This window comes from Myxocyprinus asiaticus, chromosome 29 (assembly GCF_019703515.2).
Source record: "Myxocyprinus asiaticus isolate MX2 ecotype Aquarium Trade chromosome 29, UBuf_Myxa_2, whole genome shotgun sequence".
NCBI lineage: Eukaryota > Metazoa > Chordata > Actinopteri > Cypriniformes > Catostomidae > Myxocyprinus > Myxocyprinus asiaticus.
Window position 1 is genome coordinate 21,786,949 of NC_059372.1, and position 22,067 is coordinate 21,809,015.

The following is a 22,067-nucleotide window of genomic DNA, read 5'->3' on the forward strand; positions in this document are numbered from 1 at the left end:
CAAATTGGTGACAACAGTTTGGGGAGGCTCTTTTCGGTTCCAGCATGGCAATGCCCCTGTGCACAAAGCAAGATCTATAAAGAAATGGTTTACTGAGCCTGTTGTGGAAGAACTTGACTGGCCTGTACATGAAAAGACATGTAGTATATGATATTTTTTCACTCATTCCTCTCCCTCTTTCTCAGGTGTGGCTTTCACCATCCTGATGCTATTAGCCAGTCTGAACTCCTGCACTAACCCATGGATCTACACAGCATTTTCCAGCAGTGTGTCCTGTGAGATTCTCGCTCTGTTGCGTTGTCGCCCAAAACCGCCCCGCAGGAGCTCACTGCACGACCACTCCAGTGACATAAACACCTCCACCACCAAGGACAACCAGTTCTGAACCCCACAGAATAACAAAGTCACCCTCCTCTTAAGTGTCAGCAGATGTGGAGATTTATAGCTGCAGGTGTATCGGCCCCACGCACTGTGATATAGAAGGTTTAATGACATCCTGTTGCCATGAGTTATTGCAAGACTGAACATTCCGTTCAGGGCAACTGAAGATGCAGCTTTGACAGAGTGAACCATATAGCAGCATGGCATATTAATGACCAAACAAAATCAATGTATGACATGAGGATGAATTCATGAGCATTTAATGTAAACAGGGCACATACTCAATAGACCTCTGAATATGAGGCTGATCTTTGTTGTTTCATCCATCAGAATATAAAACTTAATGAACTTAATTACACTCCAAAGAAACATGAAATAATTTATTAAACCATGTATTTTATGAAACAGCTGAAGTATTGTGGACAATTGTGAGTCGGATAAAGATAAGAGTCTTAACTGCTGCAGAGGAGGGAGGGATCAAGGCCTTGACCTCAGAGCCAGCTATTTCATCCCATTTATCATCTTTCTGCCATAAGTCTTCTGAGATTCAGCGCTTTCATGGCAAGGACTGAGGAAGAGGATGAATTATGAGATGCATGCATGGAAACTATATCTAGGGGACAGTTCTAAATTTATGCCAAAAGGAGAGAACATTCAAAACAAGAAGCACAAAATGGCAACATAGAAACAGCTCTATAAAACTGCAAGAGGATGGGGATTCTCAAAAATAAACAAACAACAGAATGCAAAGATAATGATTCCAAAAATCCAGGACTAAAAAGTTGAAGTATTACATTCCATATTGGACTGTCTTTCCATATACGTTTAATGTAGAAAAAAGTACAGGTATTACTTTTTTTATGATTCAATATAGGTATAACACATATTGAATCATAAATAGGCTGTGGGGAAATAACTGTAATGACTTGATTCAGAGAAATCACCAGCAGGTTGCAAAGGAGCAATACTTTCAATTCCTTATTAACAGTTAAACTAATTATTAGGGCACTTGAAAACTGCATCCATAGCATAGGAAGTAAAGAATATTGGAAGATAGTAAAGCAAGAGGAACTGAACTTTGATGATATCAAATTACACACAGTGCCTTGAATGCCACTGATGTAAGTACACATACATGTAAGCATACACTATATAAAAACACATGAGATACAATGTAGATAAATATAAAATTATATGGATACAGATGTTTATCTCAATATTTATTTAATATTTTAGAGAGAAATGTATTTTTCCTTGAATTCCAAAATCCATGAAATAGTATTGTGGGGGCAACATTTTCTTAAGCAAAGTATTTTTGCAAATGTTGGTGTGTCATTAGCATTTGCTACTTTGTACTTTTTTTTTTAATTTATATTTGCATGTGTGCTCCATAAATTAAAATATTTTTGGTTTTCATTTTTTGAAATATAAGGGTTTTTCTATATGTTTGTGAATATTAATTCTCTACATAACCATAAGAGAGAAAAAAGAGAAGTGTAAATTTGTGAACTTTGTAGAATTATCTGTAGTCCTGCATCAGTTGTCCTAAAATAATCTCCCTTTAAATTATAGTGATAGTCAAAGTGGACTTGATTCATGAAATCTTAAAACTCTTACAACAACTGACCCAAATTAACCTCTCCATACAACAGATGATCCAATGGGATCACAACGGTTTAACACAGACTTTAGGTGTTGATATCTTAGCACATTGATTTAAGAGTTTTGTGGGCCTTGGGAAAGGGTTACAAAACCATTTGAAATCTTTGGCAACTGTACATCCTTGTTTAGGCAGATGGTGTTCAAATGGAGGAAATTCAGCACCACTGTTAGTCTTCCCAGGAGTGTTTGAAATCCGTGCTAGAGCAAGGCATATAACAAATATATCAAGAGGTCACAAATAACCATAGGGTTACCATTAAGACTCAAGACCACCTGCATGTGACTCCAGTCAGGCTTCCTAAGCAACCAATTGGCCCGGTTGCTAGGGTGGGTAGAGTCACATTGGGTTAACCTCCTCGTGGTCGCTATAATGTGTTGTTCTCACTCTCGGTGGGGCACGTGGTGAGTTGTGCGTGGATGCCGTGGAGAATAGTGTGAAGCCTCCACATGCGCTAGGTCTCCGTGGTAATGCGCTCAACAAGCCACGTGATAAAATGCGTGGATTAACGATCTCAGATGCGGAGGAAACTGAGATTCGTCCTCCGCCACCCGGATTGAGGCGAGTCACTACACCACCATGAAGACTTAGAGCGCATTGGGAATTGGGCATGCCATATTGGGGAGAAAAGGGGAGAAAATCAACAAAACAAAAAAAGACCACCTGCATGATCCATACAGCTATTTGAAGAATTAACTGCGAGATAAGATGAAAGTTGAACTTGTGGTTTAAATTAGGATTGAACGTTAGATAAAAATAAAATACTACACTGCAGAAAAGAATCTCATTCCATCCAAAACAACATATGGTTATGAGGGTATTGTCCAGCTTCAGGACACAGATGATCACTGAGAGAATACTGAATTTATGATTGCACACAAACAATTGAGCTAAAATTCTTCTTAAAATTCAATCTGTACAACTGATTAGCTGTTATGGGCAGTGTTGTCAGTATTGTTAAGGAGGGTGCCATCATAAACTAAAAACTCAAACTTCACTTACATTTTCAGCAATGATCGATGTTGAGTTTGTTATATCTATGCCTGCAAATTAAAATTTTTAAGTAATGCAGGAACGCATTTAGTTCTAAACATTTCACTTAATTTCATTAATTTCTTTTTATGAAACTCACATTTTTAGACCCAGCAGCTGCATGAAAGATATTAAAATGTTAAAAATGTTTTATTGTTGTGTCCCTTACTGCTGATAATATGTAATGAAAGTAACCTGTACATTCCACTTTGAGAATTCTAAATTGTCATTTCAGTGTATTAAATATAAATATCTATTCTTGGGAGTTTTTTAAGATGATGCATTCCTTACAGAGCGACAAATCCATAATTTTTCCATAATTTGTGCATTGCCAGTTGCTAAATATGTGCATGAAAATGTGCTATGAGAATGGTACAAACATGCAACTCTTACCAAACAAATCAACAATTCACAGTAAAATAAAATGATTACTTTATGGAGAAATAGAAATGGAAATATTATGTGCTCACATGCAATACAAAAAATATGCCCTTATACTATACATGGGTATCCTGAAGGTACAGTAAATATAACCCCCCTCTGACATCACAATACACGTAATCTGTAACCTGGTTACAAACCTGTAATTTTATAACCTGGATTATCCATTGAATCCAGTTAAATCTATTTCCTCTGAGAACAGTGAAATGCAATGAACACCAGTATTAAACTAATGTGAACCGCTGGGCAAGTGATCAAGCCTTAAGCTATATTAAACACTGTTTAGGCGCCAAAATACATGACAGGGCTGTGGAATATAGATTTTAATCTCTGAAACATTCCTATGAAAAAAGCCATAACTTTTTCTGATCCCTAAGGCTTTGCAGGACAGCTATGCTGTGCTTATTAATGGCAGTGTTTCAGGAGGACAGCAGAAGATTTCTGCCTTTTTATGCTGTGCCCAAGGCCATTCATTAATTCATTGCTGTTGCTTTTATAGAGAGGGTTTATAGAGATATAAAGGGGGAGTGTAGCCTATTTGTTGAGAGGTTGATGCTGAATGGCCAAACCACACCATGAAGGAGTATTTAGGGTCAGATATAGGATGGGATTATTAAGCTTACAAAAACATTTTCATAAGATCACTAACAAACACAGCCACTTAAATCAGTATAGAAAACTATTTAACTCCAATAAACAGCATGAAGTGGCAACAAAGGATTTATAGGGATAGTTCACCCAAAAATGAAAATTCTCTCATCATTTACTCACCCTCATGCCATTCCAGATGTGTATGACTTTCTTTCTTCTGCAGAACGAAAATGAAGATTTTTAAGAAGAATATCTCAGCTCTGTAGGTCACTCTGCAAGTGAATAGTGGCTAGACATTTGTAGCTCCAAAAATCACATAAAGGCTACATAAAAGTAATCTATATAACTCCGGTGGTTTAATATGTCTTCTGAAGTAATCCAATCACTTTGGGTGAGAAACAGATCCTTTTTTACTATAAATTACAACGTTCACTTTCAGAATGTGAAAAAAAATTCATCTGTATATTGATCTGTCTCTTACCAACACCTATCATATTGCTTCTGAAGATATAGATTTAACCACTAGAGTCTTTATGGATTTTTTCACTTGTTTTGACTATAAAAACTCTGCCAGTACAGTAAGACAAAATACACATGTTCAAAATACATTCTCTGAAAAACCTAAATATCTTATGCAGTGTTGTTTCTAAAACAAGATGAATCAAATTGATCTTGTTTTAAGGATTTTTTGATATTTTTTACAGGAAAACAATACAAAAATTATTATCAAGAATAAGATTTTTGCTCTACTATCAAAGGTCTTGCTAGAAAAAAAGAAATTATGATCTAATGTGAATTTTCTTGATAAAAAAATATGATCGTGCCTGGTAACGTGCATGTAAAATTGCTAGAAACATCATTTTAGCTTAGCGTAAAGCTGACAATTTACACAAGGTTTATTTCTATTTCTTCTGCTCCAAACTTACTTCAAACTTACTTCTCTGTCTGCTCGTATGAATGTAACACATCATAAGAAAGTGTTTCACCGCTGTTCAAATGCACTTTGGATCACATCATTTATATGTATAAATGTTTTCCATCTGAAAGGACTAAATATTAAATGAAGCAAATGACAATAAAAAGTAATCAAAATACATTTTGAATGTAACTGTATTCTAACTACCAATGATTTAAATTGTAACTGTAGTGGAATACAGTTACTTATATTTTTTACTTTAAATACGTATTCCCGTTACATGTATTCCGTTACTCCCCAACCCTGCTTATGGAATACTTTTATGTATACCCTATCCGATATATATAGTGCACTATTTCAGGTGTCCACCATTTTGTAGGAGTGTCTGAATTCTGAGTGAGCCACTCGTTCCCTACTTTTGGTCACTCATTCTTACCCACAATGCACTCTAATTTTGAGTGTACATTCTACGTTCACTCAACGATGGTTAATTGCCCATAATCCACCACGGGGAAAACTTAGGAGCTGGGAGTTTACTGCTTCCTTCACTCCTGCAATGTTTTATTCCATGCTGAATGTATTAAATTACTTTTTGACAAATCATTACTTGATTAACATAAAAACAAATAGAGAGGCAAAACATACAGATACATTTTAAAATGTACTCTTTATTCATAATTATACAGAATTTTGCCATTAAGCTGAAGAATTCTTGTGATAAGGTGATATTATTTTAACTCAGGAGACTGCACACAGTGGAAATGATAATTCTGTGGATGATTTAAATATGATAATTTGGTCGGATGATGGCGCTATGTGCCCAGAAACACTTCCCATCTTGTATTGGAGTTTAAAGTATAAAAAATAAATACAATAATGTACATATGTATAACATGTATATTAAAAATGACAAACAGAATGAAGATTTATTGTATTAATATATTATTTAATAAGAATAACAAGTAAGGCCCAAGTATTTTAAAAGTTCACATGTGACATTGTTTATGCGACAGCCCCAGAGCTCCGACGCTCAGTGTATAGGTCAGCGTCCGAATTCACTCACTCATTTCATTCACTCACTGCTGAGATACAGTGCACTAACTGCCATTCACTATATAGGAAATAGTGAATGAGTGAACGGCTCGCCTCGCACCCCTCGCTTTGCATGCACAGAAATGCTGTCTGATCGCACTCCAGATGTCAATTACGCGAACAGCAGAGCAAAAGGCATTTACACTTAACTTGGATGTTTACATGGATTTATTCATTTAATCAGCCCGAAGTAGCTGCGATAGTTTCCATTAAATGCGTAAATACTGCTTATGACATGTGGGACAAAGTGCACTGATATATTGCTGCACTGATTTAAAAATGTACACTTAAAAACTGATGTCATAAGAGCCCAGTTATATTATCACCCTGAAAATGACCATCACATTACACATAAAAGCCCTTGTTAGCATTAGAGCCAAAACTTACCTCGACGTGCTGCCTTAAATTGAAGCTGAGATTTTAATCTTGAATTATCTGCTTGTCTTGGTGTTAAATGAAGGCACTGCATGACAAAACTAGTGTTTTGCTTTGAAGAGCTTAATGCTGCAGCAGTAATGGACTCAGCTTGAGTAACAGTCTGTAACAGCACGTGCAGCTGTGTGAACTTCCGCTCTTGTAAAAGTCCCATTTAATAATCTCTCAATAAATTACACATTAACTAAAATTATACCCAGTAATGTAACGACAGGAATGCCACACATTGTAAAGAAGAAAAAGTAAAAACATTTTCATTAGAAATTTACTTGAGAGTAAAAAGTACCCACTATTAAACCTACTCTAACAGTACTTTTTTTTTTTTTTTTTTAAGTTACTCAAGTAAATATAACAGAGTAAATGTAGCGCATAACTACCCAACTCTGATGATGAGAGAATTTTCATTTTTTGGGTGAACCATCCCTTTAAGGTTTCAAAATAGTCTTGGAAAGCCAGAGTATATGTGAGTAATTTTCCTCTCAGAATCATGAACTCCCCAATGGAATGAGGGACTAAGACATGCTTTGCTACAGCTTTGCTAATTATTTTTGGAATGTTTTTTTATTTTATTTTATTTTTTTTTATTTGGAGCATTCATGGAATCTTATGTATTAATAATTATCATTCCACAACCAGAGCGCTAGGTTTGACAATGTATTTGAAAGTCTTTCATTTAAAACTTTTATTTTAACACATATTAGAACACTTCTACCTATACCTTCTAGCCTACTAGTTCTATTCTGTGAAGCGGGGTTTAAAATGTGTCCAAAAGCCAGACAGTGAAAGTGTAGTATGCTGAACAGAAAATAACTGTTCATGTAATAGAAAACCTGACTGAAGAGTATTGTAATCATTTCATGCACTGATTAAACTTACTGTACTTCCTAAATGCATGGATACCACATATGATTACAAAAAGCTGTTCTACATTTGGACTATATATAAACTCTGAGAGAGAGAGTTGAGAGGATAAACAGAATTTAAGTCAGCTGATATCAGCTGCTGCTAAAATCATTTTCATCCCAAGAACATGACAATATGAGTTTAAGTGCTATTGAATCCATCTACACAATAAAACTTGTTCAAAATAAGATTATTTTGTTCCCCACATCTCAGAAATATTTACCTAGGAGCCATGTGCAAGAATTGTTTGCTTGTTTGTTTTACAGTATTGCATTTGCATTTGCATTACTCTGTAAAAAGGATTTAATTACTTACACCTTGAGATGCAGTTCACCTTAGCCTGGCAGCTGGCCAAGTTAATGGCATGCTGCTGGATACTGAGTATAGAAACACATGCCAGACATAACTTTTTTTTTTAAACCAGTCTGCAGTTCTTGCTAGTTGCACATTGCTTAAGTGTTAAAGTATTATATAGCCTATTTTTCCCAATTCATTTTGGTTTATTAAACTGTTTAAACAACATTTTAAAAATCTGTCAGTTGAATGCCTTACTTTGAAATACAAGGTCTGAAATAAAGTTTGAAAACTAGTGGAAAAGTACTGTGGACTGGAACAATATTTTGTATTTTGGCCTTATTTATATACTGCATTCTTAAAGGGAAAGTTCACCCAGAAATGAAAATTCTCTCATCATTTACTCACCCTCATGACACCCCAGATGTGTATGATATTTTTTCCTTCTGCTGAACACAAATGAAGATTTTTTTGAAGAACTTCTCAGCTCTGTTGTTTCATATAATGCAAGTGAATGGTGACCAAAATTTTGAAGCTCCAAAAGCACATAAAGGCAGAATAAAAGCAATCCAAATGACTCCAGTGATTAAATCTATATCTTCAGAAGCAATATGATAGGTGTGGGTGAGAAACAGATCAATATTTAAGTCCTTTTTTTGCTATTAATCACCATTTTCACTTCCACATTCTTCTTGAGTATTTATAGTAAAAAAGGGCTTAAATATTGATCAGTTTCTCACTCACACCTATCACATCGGTTCTGAAGACATCGATTTAACCACTGGAGTCATATGGATTATTTTATGTTGCCTTTATGTGATTTTTGGAGCTCCAATGTTCTGGCCACCATTCACATGCATTATATGGACCAACAGAACTAGTTTTTAGCAGAAGAAAGAAAGTCTGGGATGGCATGAGGGTGAGTAAATTATGAGGGAACTTTCATTTTTGGTTGAACTATCCCTTTAAAGTCCAATTATCTTAATTGTTCATTCCATTCTTATAAGTTCATTAAAGTGGAAAATTCTGAAATTGTCAGATACATGAAGAGAGAAGCTAAAACTGAATAAAATAATTTCTAAGGACAGAGAGTAGTTTGTGAAAACAGGATGTATATTATTTTTATGTCTTGCAACTTAAATGTGCTATATCATGAAGCTTATTTAAGAATGCCAAAACATACTAATGGAAATGTCTCATTTTTGTTTAGGTGGTCTTAAAGGAATGGTGACATTTGAGGAGTCTGATTGCCCTCAAGTGTTTGTAAGGCAGCACTACAATCTGCTTTAACCTTATGATGACAGAAAAAGTAAAAAAATGAACAGTCACTCTATACATGTTAATTTACTAATATGTTATTTTACCCCCCCAAAAAGGCAATGTCATTACACAATACACAATACATTTCAATGATCACTCAATAATTTAAAATCATTCAGTGAGTGAAATAAAACAAATTACTTAAACAATGACTAAGAAAATGAAATACACTTTAAGTATACATACGTGTTTTTGACCACAGTCATGAATAATGTGTTTTTTCTGGATACACTGGAACATGAGATGGGAGAATTGTGTCAGAGCTCTCAGGGGGAGAGCTCTGAATTCTGATGGCTGAATTGAGTAATGACAATAAATGATAGAAAACGTATGTTAAACAGATTTTAAGAAAGGAGATGGCAAGTTATTATTATCACTAAAAGTCAGCTGTATCCACTCATACCCAGCCAGCATAGAGAATTCACATCTTTGGGTTGAAAGCACCTCTGCAATACAAACTACAATAGCTCAGACATCTGTGACACTAATGTTTTACTATTTTCTTGTGTTTTTAAATTTAGTCACTCAAAATTTCCCCTTGTTCTCATTTTTTTTCATCAGTCTGTTTGGTCAGCTGATCTAAATAAACATTTTCCTTTCCATCCCAGTCCTACTTTGTTTTGAGGTGTTTGCACAGGGAAGGACGAGGTGATGTCTGAGGATGTAGACACGTGTTGATCCTGGGAAGATTGTTTGGAATGGAGCTCCTTAAACACTGAGTGCATCATATGACACACTTCCTGCAAGATGTGATGGACAAGAACACACTTTTGTTTAGACCAGTGACTGTTCGAGGGTACTTGGAAAGATTTTGATTTAGCTAAACATATAAAACAGAAATTATGATGGAACATAAAAAAAAATATCAGGGCTTTCAGTAGATTCATAATGAATGAATCTATGAATAATTTATCTTTTGTTTGTAGTTAATGCATTAAAAAATGGACAATACCACAAAATCACTGAGTATGGAGAACTCATTGGGATTATAACTTTGAATATGGAACAAACTTCCTGACCTTATCCACTTCTGTTGAAGTACCCTCTCCACTCCCTCGTTCTATAGTGGATCGTCCCTTTTGAGGGCTGTCCGAGTGACAAGACAACAAAGACAAACACTTCCTTAGCTGACATTTAGATATGTACACATTCCAAAACAGCGATTATTCTAATCGTGAACGTTATTTCTAGAGATCGACCGATGTTGTTTTTTCATAACTGATGATATGCAGAACCTATTTTTAATTATTGTTTTGTTTACATTCATTAAACACAATAATACCTAAAGCTTGCTTTATGAGACTAATGCTGTGCATTAATGTAACTTAAAATGTTAAAAGGATAGTTCACCCAAAAATGAAAATTCTCTCATCATTTACTCGCCCTCATGCATCACAGATGTGTATGACTTTCTTTCCTCTGCAGGACACGAACAAAGATTTTTAGAAGAATATCTCAGCTCTGTAGGTCCATACAATGCAAGTGAATGGTGACCAGAAATGTGAAGGTCCAAAAAAGGAAATAAAGGCAGCATAAAAGTAATCCATATGACTCCAGTGGTTAAATCTATATCTTCAGAAGTGATATGATAGGTATGGGTGAGAAACAGATCAATATATAAGACTTAAGATTTTTTCTTAACTATAAATCACTACCTTTGACCAGCCCCAACCAGTGGCTGAATGTGAAAGATAAAGTCACTTTCACACCAGAATGTGGAAGTGAAAGTGGAGATTTAGGGTAAAAAAAGGACTTAAATATGAATCTGTTTCTCACCCACACCTATCATATTTGGGTGAACTATCCCTTTAAGTGTTTTGGAATCTAAAACTTTGGACAATATGTCTTCAACTATGTGAATTCATCTTTGTTTTGGGCTATGTCTAACTTTATTGGTAATCCCAATATTAAACAACCAATAAATAATTAAGTGGAAAAGTGTGCAGTAAATATCAGTTAAAATATCTACCAAACCAATTATTAGTCTGTCTCTAATTATTTTTATTACATTAATCTGCGGTGTTAAAACCTCCATAAATAACAAACAAACAAAAAATGTAATTACTCACTCTACTGTTTTCCGTAGAGCCCCTGGAGAATTTCCTGACCGCATATATTGTCCTGTGGGTATTTGTAACAAAACCTTTCCAGAAGTGACCTGACTGGCAACAACCCCAGCTTTGTCACTAGTGACCTTTAGCCTGGAGTATGAATAGAGTTAGAATTATTTTCTAGTTTATCTAGTAACTGAGTCATTAAATCATTGATCATCATTATGTGGTATTAATGAAGTTTTCACTTCACCTAAAGTTCACATTGATTACATGCATGTTTCATTTCCTGTGGTTATATAGACAATGTAGAAGTCACATCCTAAACAGATCATAGGGTTAAGCATCCCTGTGCTGCTTTACTAAATATCAGCACACTTTGAATGCTGTTTGTCAGATTTGAGGACCAGAATGAACTGTTGTATACTACTGAAGTTATTCTAGGTGAAACAACTACCATAGTGATTTTGCTAGCACAAAAAACACACTTGGTTATATACAGTCACTGAGCACTTTATTAGGAACACCAGTGTACCTATTTATTCATGTGATTATCTAATCAGCCAATTGTGTGGCAGCATTGCATTGCATAAAATCATGCGGATACGGGTCAGGAGCTTCAGTTAATGTTCACATCAATCATCATATTGTAGAAAAAAATGTGATCTCAGTGATTTGGACCGTGGCATAATTGTTGGTGCCAGATGGGAGTATTTCTTTAACTGCTGATCTCCTGTGATATTCGCACACAACAGTCTCTAGAGTTTAGAGCAGTTCTGCGGGTGGAAACGTCTTGTTGATGAGAGAGGTCAACAGAGAATGGCCAGACTGGTTCGAACTGACAGAATGGCTACGGTAACTCAGATAACCACTCTGTACAATAGCAGTGAGCAGAATAGCATCTCAGAATGCACAATATGCATGCACTTGAGGCGGATGGGCTACAGCAGCAGAAGACCATGTCGGGCACTTTATTAAGACCATTATTAAAGTGCACAGTGAGTGTAGTTTATGCACATAAACAGTCTGTAAAGAGAATTACCGAGTGCTTTGCTCTACCCTCGGCTGTTCCTCTGTCTGGTGTTTACCACAGCTGAATTTCACAGCATCCTTCCCTTTCTGATTTTGCCATCCATCCACACTGAAGAACAGAGAGAGAGAGAGAGAGAGAGAGAGAGAGAGAGAGAGAGAGAGAGAGAGAGAGAGAGAGAGAGATGTTAATACTCTCTGGATTCTGCCTTGTAGTAAATGACTGATTTCAATTAAAAGTCAGTTCTTGTCATAAAACTCCAACAGAGAGTGATGTAACTGGGTATATAAATTACTTGATTATGAGCAGTCATGTCAATAAACATGAGAAATCAATAAGTAGCTTCTTCAGACAAAGCTTTTCGACCCAAGAGATCCACGTGGGCAGCTAAAAACCTACCTTGACATACTAATATATTTATTTGGGATGAGACCCTTTGTCCCATTCACCTCCCCTCTCCACCATTCAGAGGAAGCTTTGCTGTGTAGAATGAGACGGTCCCTATGTTTAAAGGACAGCTCAGCTGAGGAACGGCCTGTGTAGTCAAACAAGGCCACTCCCTGCAGCTCTGCACATCAAAAACAGGCACTATGTATTAAGAACAGACCAAAAGGAATAAGTTAAGTTCCATTAGTCCAAATGTTGAAAAGTGAGTCATTTTAACCTTACCGTCTTTTGCCTCATTAATTTGAGATTGGTCTGATTCTACCTCTCCTTCCTCTGCACCAGCCTCACTGAAGACATGAAAAATATAAAACATGCTTAAAAAGATTTTTGCCTCGTGTTCTTAACACATACTCTGTTCATGCATGTGTGTGTTTTAGGGATGGGCGAGACCACTTACTTTCTTTTCGATCGGACAGTACTGTCAAAGCCAGTACTGATATTTCTATTATATGGAAAGCTTTTGTGATTTCTATGCATAAAATGGGTCATTATAGCCATTTAAAATGATTACTAACATTAAATAAACTGTAAATATTTTAACTTCTTGAAATGAAATAATTACTGCATCTTAAGTTGAGCAGGTGGAGGCCTATTTCCTAACAAAGTAAATTTTTTTTTTTAACTTTGAAGCTCATAATACACTGATTTTCAAGGTAAATATATAATCAAATCACTAGTTTAAAAAAAACAAAACAGTTTGGATCAACATTTTTATGTTAGGATCAATCCTCTCGATACAACAACATTATCAGGAGTATTAATACTTCAAGATCGATCTGCCCATCACTTGTGTGTGCCTGTGTGGGTACACTAATTCTTACCAGTCTTCTTCTTCCAGTGTCATGCACTTCTCATACACTGGTCCAGGTAATTCATTGTGGCTGGGGAAGATGCTCTCATGATGAATGATGATACTCTTGACCAAGTCATTGTTCCGCTGAAGTGCTGCTGCATCTCCACTGTCTGGCCCCCTCAACAAACTGGGACCAAAGCACACTGCCAGGTTATAGGGCTGCATCATGTTTTCATCACTGTACTGGGAGACACTTTACACACACACACACACACACACACACACACACACACACACACACACACACACACACACACACACACACACACACACATACAGGCACATACAAACATTCAGTAGTGTGAAGTTTTTTTAATGGTAAAAAATAAAAAACCCCCAAAAAAACCATTGCTATAATATAATGTTGTGATACTCACTGGTGAAGAAATGCAAAAAGGTATCTCATGACAATGATTAGTGGAGCAGGGTATGAGGAGATGACGGACTTCAATTGTGCCAATTTTTTTGACTTGTCGTCTATTTCTGAAATAGAGGGGAGGTTAAAGACCCCATTAAAGCAAAATATTTTGTGGCTTTTAGTCCATTTCTATTAACTTTGAGGTCATGCAAATGTACACATTTAAAATTGACAGTCTATTCAGTGAACATGGACCAAGCACGAACATGGCCTCAGCTCCTGAATTTGCTGGGAGAGTACGCTGTCGACATTGGATTACCTAAAAGACGTGCCTTTCAATATGTCGCACAAAACTTCCCGATTCAACACAGAAATTGTCCTCATCAAACCATTTCGAGGGGTCTTTTACCTCCTGAGACCCGAGCGTGACTGCTGTGTGCATTTTCCATTTCTCTTTTTGATTTGTAAATAGTGGCACCTAATAAACATGCAAAAAAATTAAATAAAATAAATAATAATAAAAATTATAATAATTCTAGAACTAGAAATTGTTTTCCTTAAACTTGACAGCAACATATGTAGACAGTGGGACTAAGTTTTGAAATAATAAGAAATGAAGTAATACCAAGCTATAGAAAGATTTTTTCCAGGAGTGTTGGTTATTCATGTTTTTCAGACGTTACAGATATTACATCAGAAATTAGCATAATGAATTCTGAATTAAAGTAATGGCCAGCATCATCCAATCACTGCCAACCATGTTAAAATAAAATTATAAATAATAAATTCTGAATCTATGTACTGATTACCATTGTCCCATGTCTGCCAAACATGTTGAGTGGTCCAAACATCATTCTGCAGCCTGAAACTTAATTTGAGGTCGGATTTTAGTTGTAAATGCACTTAGCTGCATAAAGATCTATAAGATGCTCCCTTGCTCCCTATTTAGTGAATGACTTAACCTTCAGTGTGCTGTCTGTTTGCACTGGTCTCAGAGAACAGTTCGAAATGCATCTTATTTTCATCCTAACTCCATATATAGCCTCTGAAAGCAACATTTTGTCAGCTTTTGGATAAACCCATTGATTTTCAATACGAAAATGCACAGTAAATATAGGATTTCTAAGGAAAAAATATGCTAAAGTACACATTAGTGTACATTGTGTTTAGCAGTGTTGCGTTTCGTGATAAATCGCTCAAATTTTAAAAATGGCATATCTGATTAAACTAGAGAGTCTAATCTTTGGACTCAAACAGGTTTCAATGTAACAACTTAACCCTGTAAAGCCTGACATATGAAAGTCAAATATTTATAATTTTTTTTTACATCAAACTGTTTTTAGTAGCCTACCATTAGACAAACTCTAAAAAGAAATCGTAAAAAAAAAAAATTGTTTTGCACAGTTTTGTTTTTATATATCATATTTGATACATTAGGCTTTAAAGGTCATTATCCTCCTGAGGCCCAGCAATTCATTATTGTGTAGGACATTTGTTCTTTATGTTTTTCTTAGCCCATACATGCTACAGTGGTAAATCTTGGGGTATTATCGGAGGACTCCCTGGGCTTTTCAGAGATTCCAAATGTTTGAGAGTTTGGTCATGACAACTTCCTCTCCTTGGTCTATAAATATGGATTGAAATGTATCACAGTTCAATTCAGCACATCAAATACAATATTAATAAAATATTATTTCAATAAACAATTTTTTTCATATGTATTTTATGCACCAAACACTATATTGACATTTGAAAAAGTGAAATTGTAAAACTTTTTTCGCTAGGTCTCAGGAACTTAAGATGACATCATAATAGCTTGTAATGTAAAATAATGAGATTGTGGCAGGGCGGAGGGTGGGGTCGGGCCGTGATTCCACACACCCGGCCCCTAATTAGGCTGTTTAAGCCCGAGAGGGATAAAGGCGACCAGTGACGGCAGTGCGACAGAGAGACAGTTACGGGGAGCTGCCCGACACCTGTGTGTGTTTGTCTTTTTGGTTCAGTTTCTTATTAAACTATTATTTATATTGTTAAGCCGGTTCTTGCCTCCTCCTTTCCAATGAACTGTGTTACAGAGATCTTTATAATGTCAGAGCAGGCTGCATATATGAAATACACAGAAATATTAGTTCACACTTTAAATATATCTTATAAAAAATATATGTCAGAATTTTCAAAGCTCTGTGAATTTTTTATTTTATTTTATTTATTTTTTTGTGGTGGGCATGCATGGAATGTAATGGCGATTGAGCTCAAAAGCCTGTTGTATCATATTTGATACATGGATTTCAACTGGCTTATTCAATAAAATAATATTTAAAAAAGATTTACCAAGCACAAGTTACTTATATTCAGCAAATACTCATTTTAAAATATCAGTAACAATATAATTATTATTGTCACTTTTACTTTATTAAATCACCAAAGATTTCACACACACACACAAAAACAAAAAACAAAACAAAAAACAACCAGTGCATGCAATACAAAAGCTGACATTTTTGGAAAAAATTTTACAAATATTTTTCCATCAATAAATGCCACCAGGTGGCAGTAGACATCTAGTACATTGCAAAAGTTTGATTATGTTAATGATGCGCAGGCTTTAGAAAATAGCATATCAAATTTGATACAGGTGGCGTTTTAGGATTTATTAGGTTTCTTACCAGATATAGTTTTTTTTGGCATTTCTCATAAGGACAAACTCCGCTGTGGTCGGCGCCATATTGTTTTGTCACATGACTCTGTGTGTCGAAAGTTTAATCCTTTACTGACAGCCCAGATTCTTCTGAACTAAGATCAGGTAGTTTAAATTAATTTTAATTATGCGTTGCGTATAGCTAAGCGAAAATACAACATCCACGCATGTGAACGTGGGTCGCACAAGGTTAAAATAGGAATGACAGCACTAATACCTGACTTAACACACACACGTGATATTAGTGTAGTAAAATATTCTTACGACCACATTCCATCAGTTGGTCATAACTGTCCTCAGAAAAGAGGGGTTTCTCTAGCCCTCTAAAATAAAGCTTCAGTACTCCGGCTACAGAGTCCATGTCAAACCCCCCATCAGTGAAGGGGTCATCTCCTATAGAAAACAAAAAAGAAAATCACAATCTATTACCAATGCTGTAAGAGGGATGTGGAATATTTTCATGCCCGTTCAGTGGATTTTTAATGCAAATTCAATGCAAAATAAATAAATAAATGTACAGTATCTCTGATAATTAGGTTAGAAATAACCAATTCACATGCCTAAATTTTGTATGTTCAATTGAGTTGCACCCTTTGTAGAACATCTGCTTTAAACTGTACATTTTGTCACCAACCCTCATGCTGTCAAAACTTGATTTTTTTTTTTTTTTTTTCAAGTGGAACACAAAATAATTTTACTATACTCTTAATTTATTTAAAAATTTAATATAATATGTTGGGATTTGAACCTTGCACACTAAACAAAAAGTATACCACAAGACTTATGCTTAACCTACTAAATTGTTAAAAAGTGTTTTTGTTAACGGCTTTTCAGCCGGGCGCCTTCCAGTGGCCCAAACAGGGTAATAAGTATTTGGGTATTTTATTCCCAGCAATTTTGTGTAATTTAGTTAGAGTTAATTTTGACCCTTTAATAAAAAAGATTTTCGAGCGATGTGGGCAGGTGGGCTTCATTACATTTATCTATGATTCGGAAGGTTAATGTTATTAAAATGAATTTCATTCCAAAATTCAACTACCTGCTACAATCTCTCCCTGTAGATGTCCCCCTCTCTTATTTCAAGCAATTTGATAGCATAGCTAAGTCCTTCATTTGGAATGGTAAGCATCCCAGATTACATTTCAGTAAGTTGCATAGGCAAATTGACAAAGGTGGGCTAGGCCTACCCAAGATTTTGTTTTATTATTATGCATTCGGACTCAGACATTTGGCTCATTGGTCGGTTCCACCTGACAGAGCCCCTCTCTGGTTTTGTATTGAACAGGAAGTATTTGTCCATATTTCACCATTGCAAAGCCTTTCTATTAAACTAACTGGATAAGTTAAGTTGCACCCCGTTATCTCGCATTTGCACTCAGTATGGACAAAAGTGTCCAGAGTGTTTAATTCGGACATTTATTTAAATGTTGCCTCAAGCATATGGCTGAACCCAAAATTATGTATGAATAAGTCCCCTTTCTGCTGGACAGAGTTGATTGAGTGACAGGCCTGGATCTACGGGGGTGCTTGAGGGTGCTTAGCACCCTCAAACGAACCTTAGAGCACCCTCAATTGCAGACCAGTGCAAACTGCTGCCCGCGCGTCGATTTATCATGAACGTTTTTTATTAGATCTTTCATTTATCTGGCTTTGGGACCTATTGCGCATCCATAAGCTTTTAACATGCTCAGGGTTGCATCACCCCAATCAGAGATTTATACTTGCACAAATAGGAAATATTTCACCTTATGTCATACAATCTGGCAACCATGCATGCAAGTGCACGCGCTCTCTCTCTCCTCTTCGGAAAAAACCTCAATAGTGCTCAATAGTGCAATATTATACTCAAAGAAAAGTGTGATGCAGTCACTCCATGTCCATTCGTGATGCTGCGTGTGCTGTTTAGTGCCAAGTCTGCGAGCAAACCTTTTCAGTGATGAACTTTAGTAAAATCCCAATAGATCTACGCATCATTCGCACACGGAGGGGACACGCGAGCAAAACCAAGTGAGAGAGGAATATGTTTGTTCTTTGTGTTATTTGTAAAATGCTGAAGTCTCTCACACCTGTATGTGAATGTTACTATGGCAGTAATCATTTATCAGTGCAATGCAGCCTGTTTTAATCAGTTGTGTGCTGAATGCGATGCCAAACATTGACGAGACTTACATCATGACCCATGAGCATGTAAAAAGGTTGATAATGTTCTGAAAATAAAACAAATGTGTCCACTTTGCAGCCAACATTAAAATAAGCCTTTAGAATCTATCATTTCTGAATATTTTATTTTAATATTAAACCAAACTCCTGATGTAGAGTGTTAAATTGAATACTAAATTACTACTGCATTGAAGTATAGTAAAATAAACATTTAATAATTATACTCAGTCTTAATTCAGTTTTACTAACACATGATAGAAATGTAGCAGCAAAATTCAAGCAATCACAGAATGGTCCCGTCAGAATACACTTCAGAAAATTGTGCATCTTTCATTGAGTGCATGAGTGCACTACTACTTCTGGGGTTAAAAGATACAACTATGCAGAAATTTTTATCTTCTCTCTTCCATGTTCTACTTAATGGCTGATGTGGCCCCTGTACCAAAACAATTGCACACCTCTGCTCAATTGAATATGTATGTCTAATACTGCAAATTGGCAAGCAGATTTCCTTGAATCCCATCAAACACACAAAAATCCCTGCAGTTTGTGAACACGCAATTGATGCATCAAAACTTATAAACGTGTATGATTGTGCAAATCAGTGCTCTAATCTGCACTCACATCATTTTGCTGTCATTTTCAGCGAAAGATCATGCGAAAAAAACGAAGCAATAAATGTTTTGTACATAAAAATGACCTTGTTACTTTCGTAACCTCCGTTCCCTGATGGAGGGAACGAGACGTTGTGTCGATGTAGTGACACTAGGGGTCGCCCTTGGGAGCCCCAAACACCTCTGATCTTTGAGAAAAGGCCAATAGGAATTGGCTAGTGGAATTTGCATGCCAATCCCCAGGACATACGGGTATAAAAGGAGCTGGCTTGCAACCATTCATTCAGGTTTTGTGCTGAGGAGCCGAGACAAGGTCCTGGCCATTTCAGCAGGTAGATCAGTGTTGTGGCAGGAGGGACACAACGTCTCGTTCCCTCCATCATGGAACGGAGGTTACGAAAGTAACCAGGACGTTCCCTATCTGTCACTCACTCGACGTTGTGTCGATGTAGTGACACTATGAGTCCCTATACAAAATGCCACAACTAGCTGAACTGTGTTACGTGAACTGGCGGTGTGAGACGGGCAGACCATTGTGTGCCTCGTAGCTAGTGCACCCAGCCGTCACGTAACCTCCCCCAATGCTCTTAAAGCCTCACTGCACCTCGGGGACAAGACAACTGCCCAAAAAAAGGTGACCGGCTGCCCCAGCCGCGGCCTCTTCTCTTTCTTCTACCCAAAAGGAAAAATTGTTCAGCTGGGGGCCATATAGCGTCCGCATCGGGTGGGGGGGGGGGTGGGGGGGTTGGGGGGGGGTGTCACTCCCAAGGGGAAGACACCGCAGAGACCACACCCTGCCCCAGGGGGAGGAAATTGTGTGGAAATAGGTCACATGGTCTTACCGAGTCTTGTCGGCAGTGTCTCATGTGGAGAAGTCCCCGTGGTAGGTCCTACCCGGGGGGGAGGAGCTCTACAAACATGGCAACCGGAGGCAGAGGGGCCTCTGCCCAATGAAGACGTGGGTTCACCAACGGGGGAATCGTCTCGCGGAAGATACATCACACGGGGTTACATATGGGCAACCAGCGCATGTGGAGCACCTACCCCAGTACAGGGCCAAGTTAGCACATGTACTGGGCTGGCAACGAGTTTCTCCGCAAACTCGGCTGCCACGGGGCTAAGGAGGAAGGACATCCAGGGTCCACGACTTCGTGAACACGACTGGGGGTAAAAAGCACACGTCTTCGACTCTGGGAGGGGAAAGGCACTATACGCAAGTGGTACACCCAGCCAGCTGTCCCGCAACTTACCTGCTCGTACCTGACAACACACAGGACGAGACCGGCTCAACCCGGAGATTGTAGAACCTCGCGAAGGTATTGGGTGTTGCCCAGCCCGCTGATCTCCAGATGTCTGCTAAAGAGGCACCATTGGTCAGAGCCCAGGAGGCCGCCACACTCCTAGTAGAGTGTGCTCGTAGCCCCAAGGGGGGTGGCATGTCCTGGGTGTGATATGCCAAAGCGATGGTGTCAATGACCCAGTGGGCGATCCTCTGTTTGGAGACAGTGCTCCCTTTCCGCTGTCCTCCAAAGCAGACAAAGAGCTACTCAGAGTGTCTAAAGCTCTGCATGTGATCCAAATAGATGCATGAAGCATGCAACAGACACAGAAACAACAAGGCTGGGTCTGCCTCCTCCTGGGGCAGCACTTGCAGGTTCACCACTTGATCCAGAAGCGGGGCTGTGGGAACCTTGGGCACATAGCCCGGTCGGGGTCTCAGTACCACGTGAGAGTATCCCGGACCGAACTCCAGGCACGTGTCGCCGACAGAGAACACCCGCAGGTCCCCTACCCTCTTGATGGAAGTGAGTACAGTCAGGAGGGCAGTCTTCAAGGAGAGTGCCTTTAGCTCAACTGACTCCAGGGGCTCAAACGGGGCTCCCCGAAGGACCACAGAGAGATCCCATGAGGGAATGAGGTGTGGTCTGGGAGGATTCAACCTCCTCATGCCTCTAAGGAACCTGATGATCAGGTCATGCTTCCCTTAATACTTACCGTCAACTGCATTGTGGTGCGCCGCCATAGCGGCCACGTACACCCTGCAGGAAGGAAAGTACCAACTCGCCTGTGCATCTCTTGGGGTCTTCACGTCAGGAAGAACACCACTTAGCGAACAGACGCCACTGCAAGGCATACAGGCGCCTCGTAGAGGGAGCCCTAGCCTAAGTGATCGTGTCTACCACTGTGGGTGGTAGGCCACTTAGGTCTTCCACATCCCGTCCAAGGGCCAGACATGAACATTCCGTCTGGTCACGGGTGCCAGATGGTGCCCCGTTCCTGAGAGAGGAGAACCCTCCTCAGGGGAATTCGTGAGGGAGGGGCTGTCGCGAGGATTGTGAGGTCCAAGACCCAAGTCTGGGTGGGCCAGTAGGGTTCCACTAGGATGACCTGCTCCTTGTCCTCCCTGATTTTGCACAGGGTCATTAGGCTCACTGGGGGGAACGTATACTAGCACGGCCCCCGGGGCCAGCTGTGTGCCATCACATCTGTGCTGAGGGAAGCCTCGGTCAGGGCGTACCAGAGCGGGCAGTAGGAGGATTCCCGGGAAGCGAACAGGCTTACCTGCGCTTGACCGAATCGACTCCAAACCAGTTGGACCACCTGGGGGTGGAGTCTCCACTCACCCCTGAGTGTGACCTGTCGCAACAGCGCGTCTACCATTCTTTCGAGGTTGTGAGTGGCTCGCAATGACTTAAGTCACTGCTGACTCCAGAGGAGGAGGCAGCGTCCGAGTTGCGACATGTGAGCGCAAGCCACCTTGGTGACTACCGTACAATACCATCACCTTGTT

The 22,067-nt window shown here is 38.4% G+C and overlaps 2 protein-coding genes across 6 annotated transcripts in view; one reads left to right on the forward strand and one right to left on the reverse strand.

Moving 5' to 3' along the window:
• The window catches only part of LOC127420085 (vasopressin V2 receptor-like), a 59,492-nt gene extending 58,628 nt beyond the window's left edge, over nt 1–864 (forward strand). The window contains exon 7 of the mRNA XM_051662066.1: nt 186–864. Coding sequence (XP_051518026.1) covers nt 186–385 — 200 coding nt within the window. The 3' untranslated portion in view covers nt 386–864. The remainder of the gene's footprint in view (nt 1–185) is intronic.
• A 7,973-nt stretch (nt 865–8,837) lies between these two features.
• LOC127420078 (SLIT-ROBO Rho GTPase-activating protein 3-like) overlaps nt 8,838–22,067 on the reverse strand; it is a 29,677-nt gene continuing 16,447 nt past the window's right edge. For 3 of the 5 annotated variants that reach the window (XM_051662046.1, XM_051662047.1, XM_051662049.1), the window contains 9 exons: nt 16,767–16,895; nt 13,824–13,929; nt 13,415–13,639; nt 12,816–12,880; nt 12,546–12,714; nt 12,159–12,257; nt 11,135–11,266; nt 10,085–10,151; nt 8,838–9,805 (listed from right to left, as the gene is read on the reverse strand). In XM_051662046.1, coding sequence (XP_051518006.1) covers nt 9,623–9,805; nt 10,085–10,151; nt 11,135–11,266; nt 12,159–12,257; nt 12,546–12,714; nt 12,816–12,880; nt 13,415–13,639; nt 13,824–13,929; nt 16,767–16,895 — 1,175 coding nt within the window. In that variant the 3' untranslated portion in view covers nt 8,838–9,622. Of the gene's footprint in view, nt 9,806–10,084; nt 10,152–11,134; nt 11,267–12,158; nt 12,258–12,545; nt 12,735–12,815; nt 12,881–13,414; nt 13,640–13,823; nt 13,930–16,766; nt 16,896–22,067 lie in introns of those variants that run through there. The other 2 variants (XM_051662048.1, XM_051662050.1) reach the window with 2 other exon arrangements.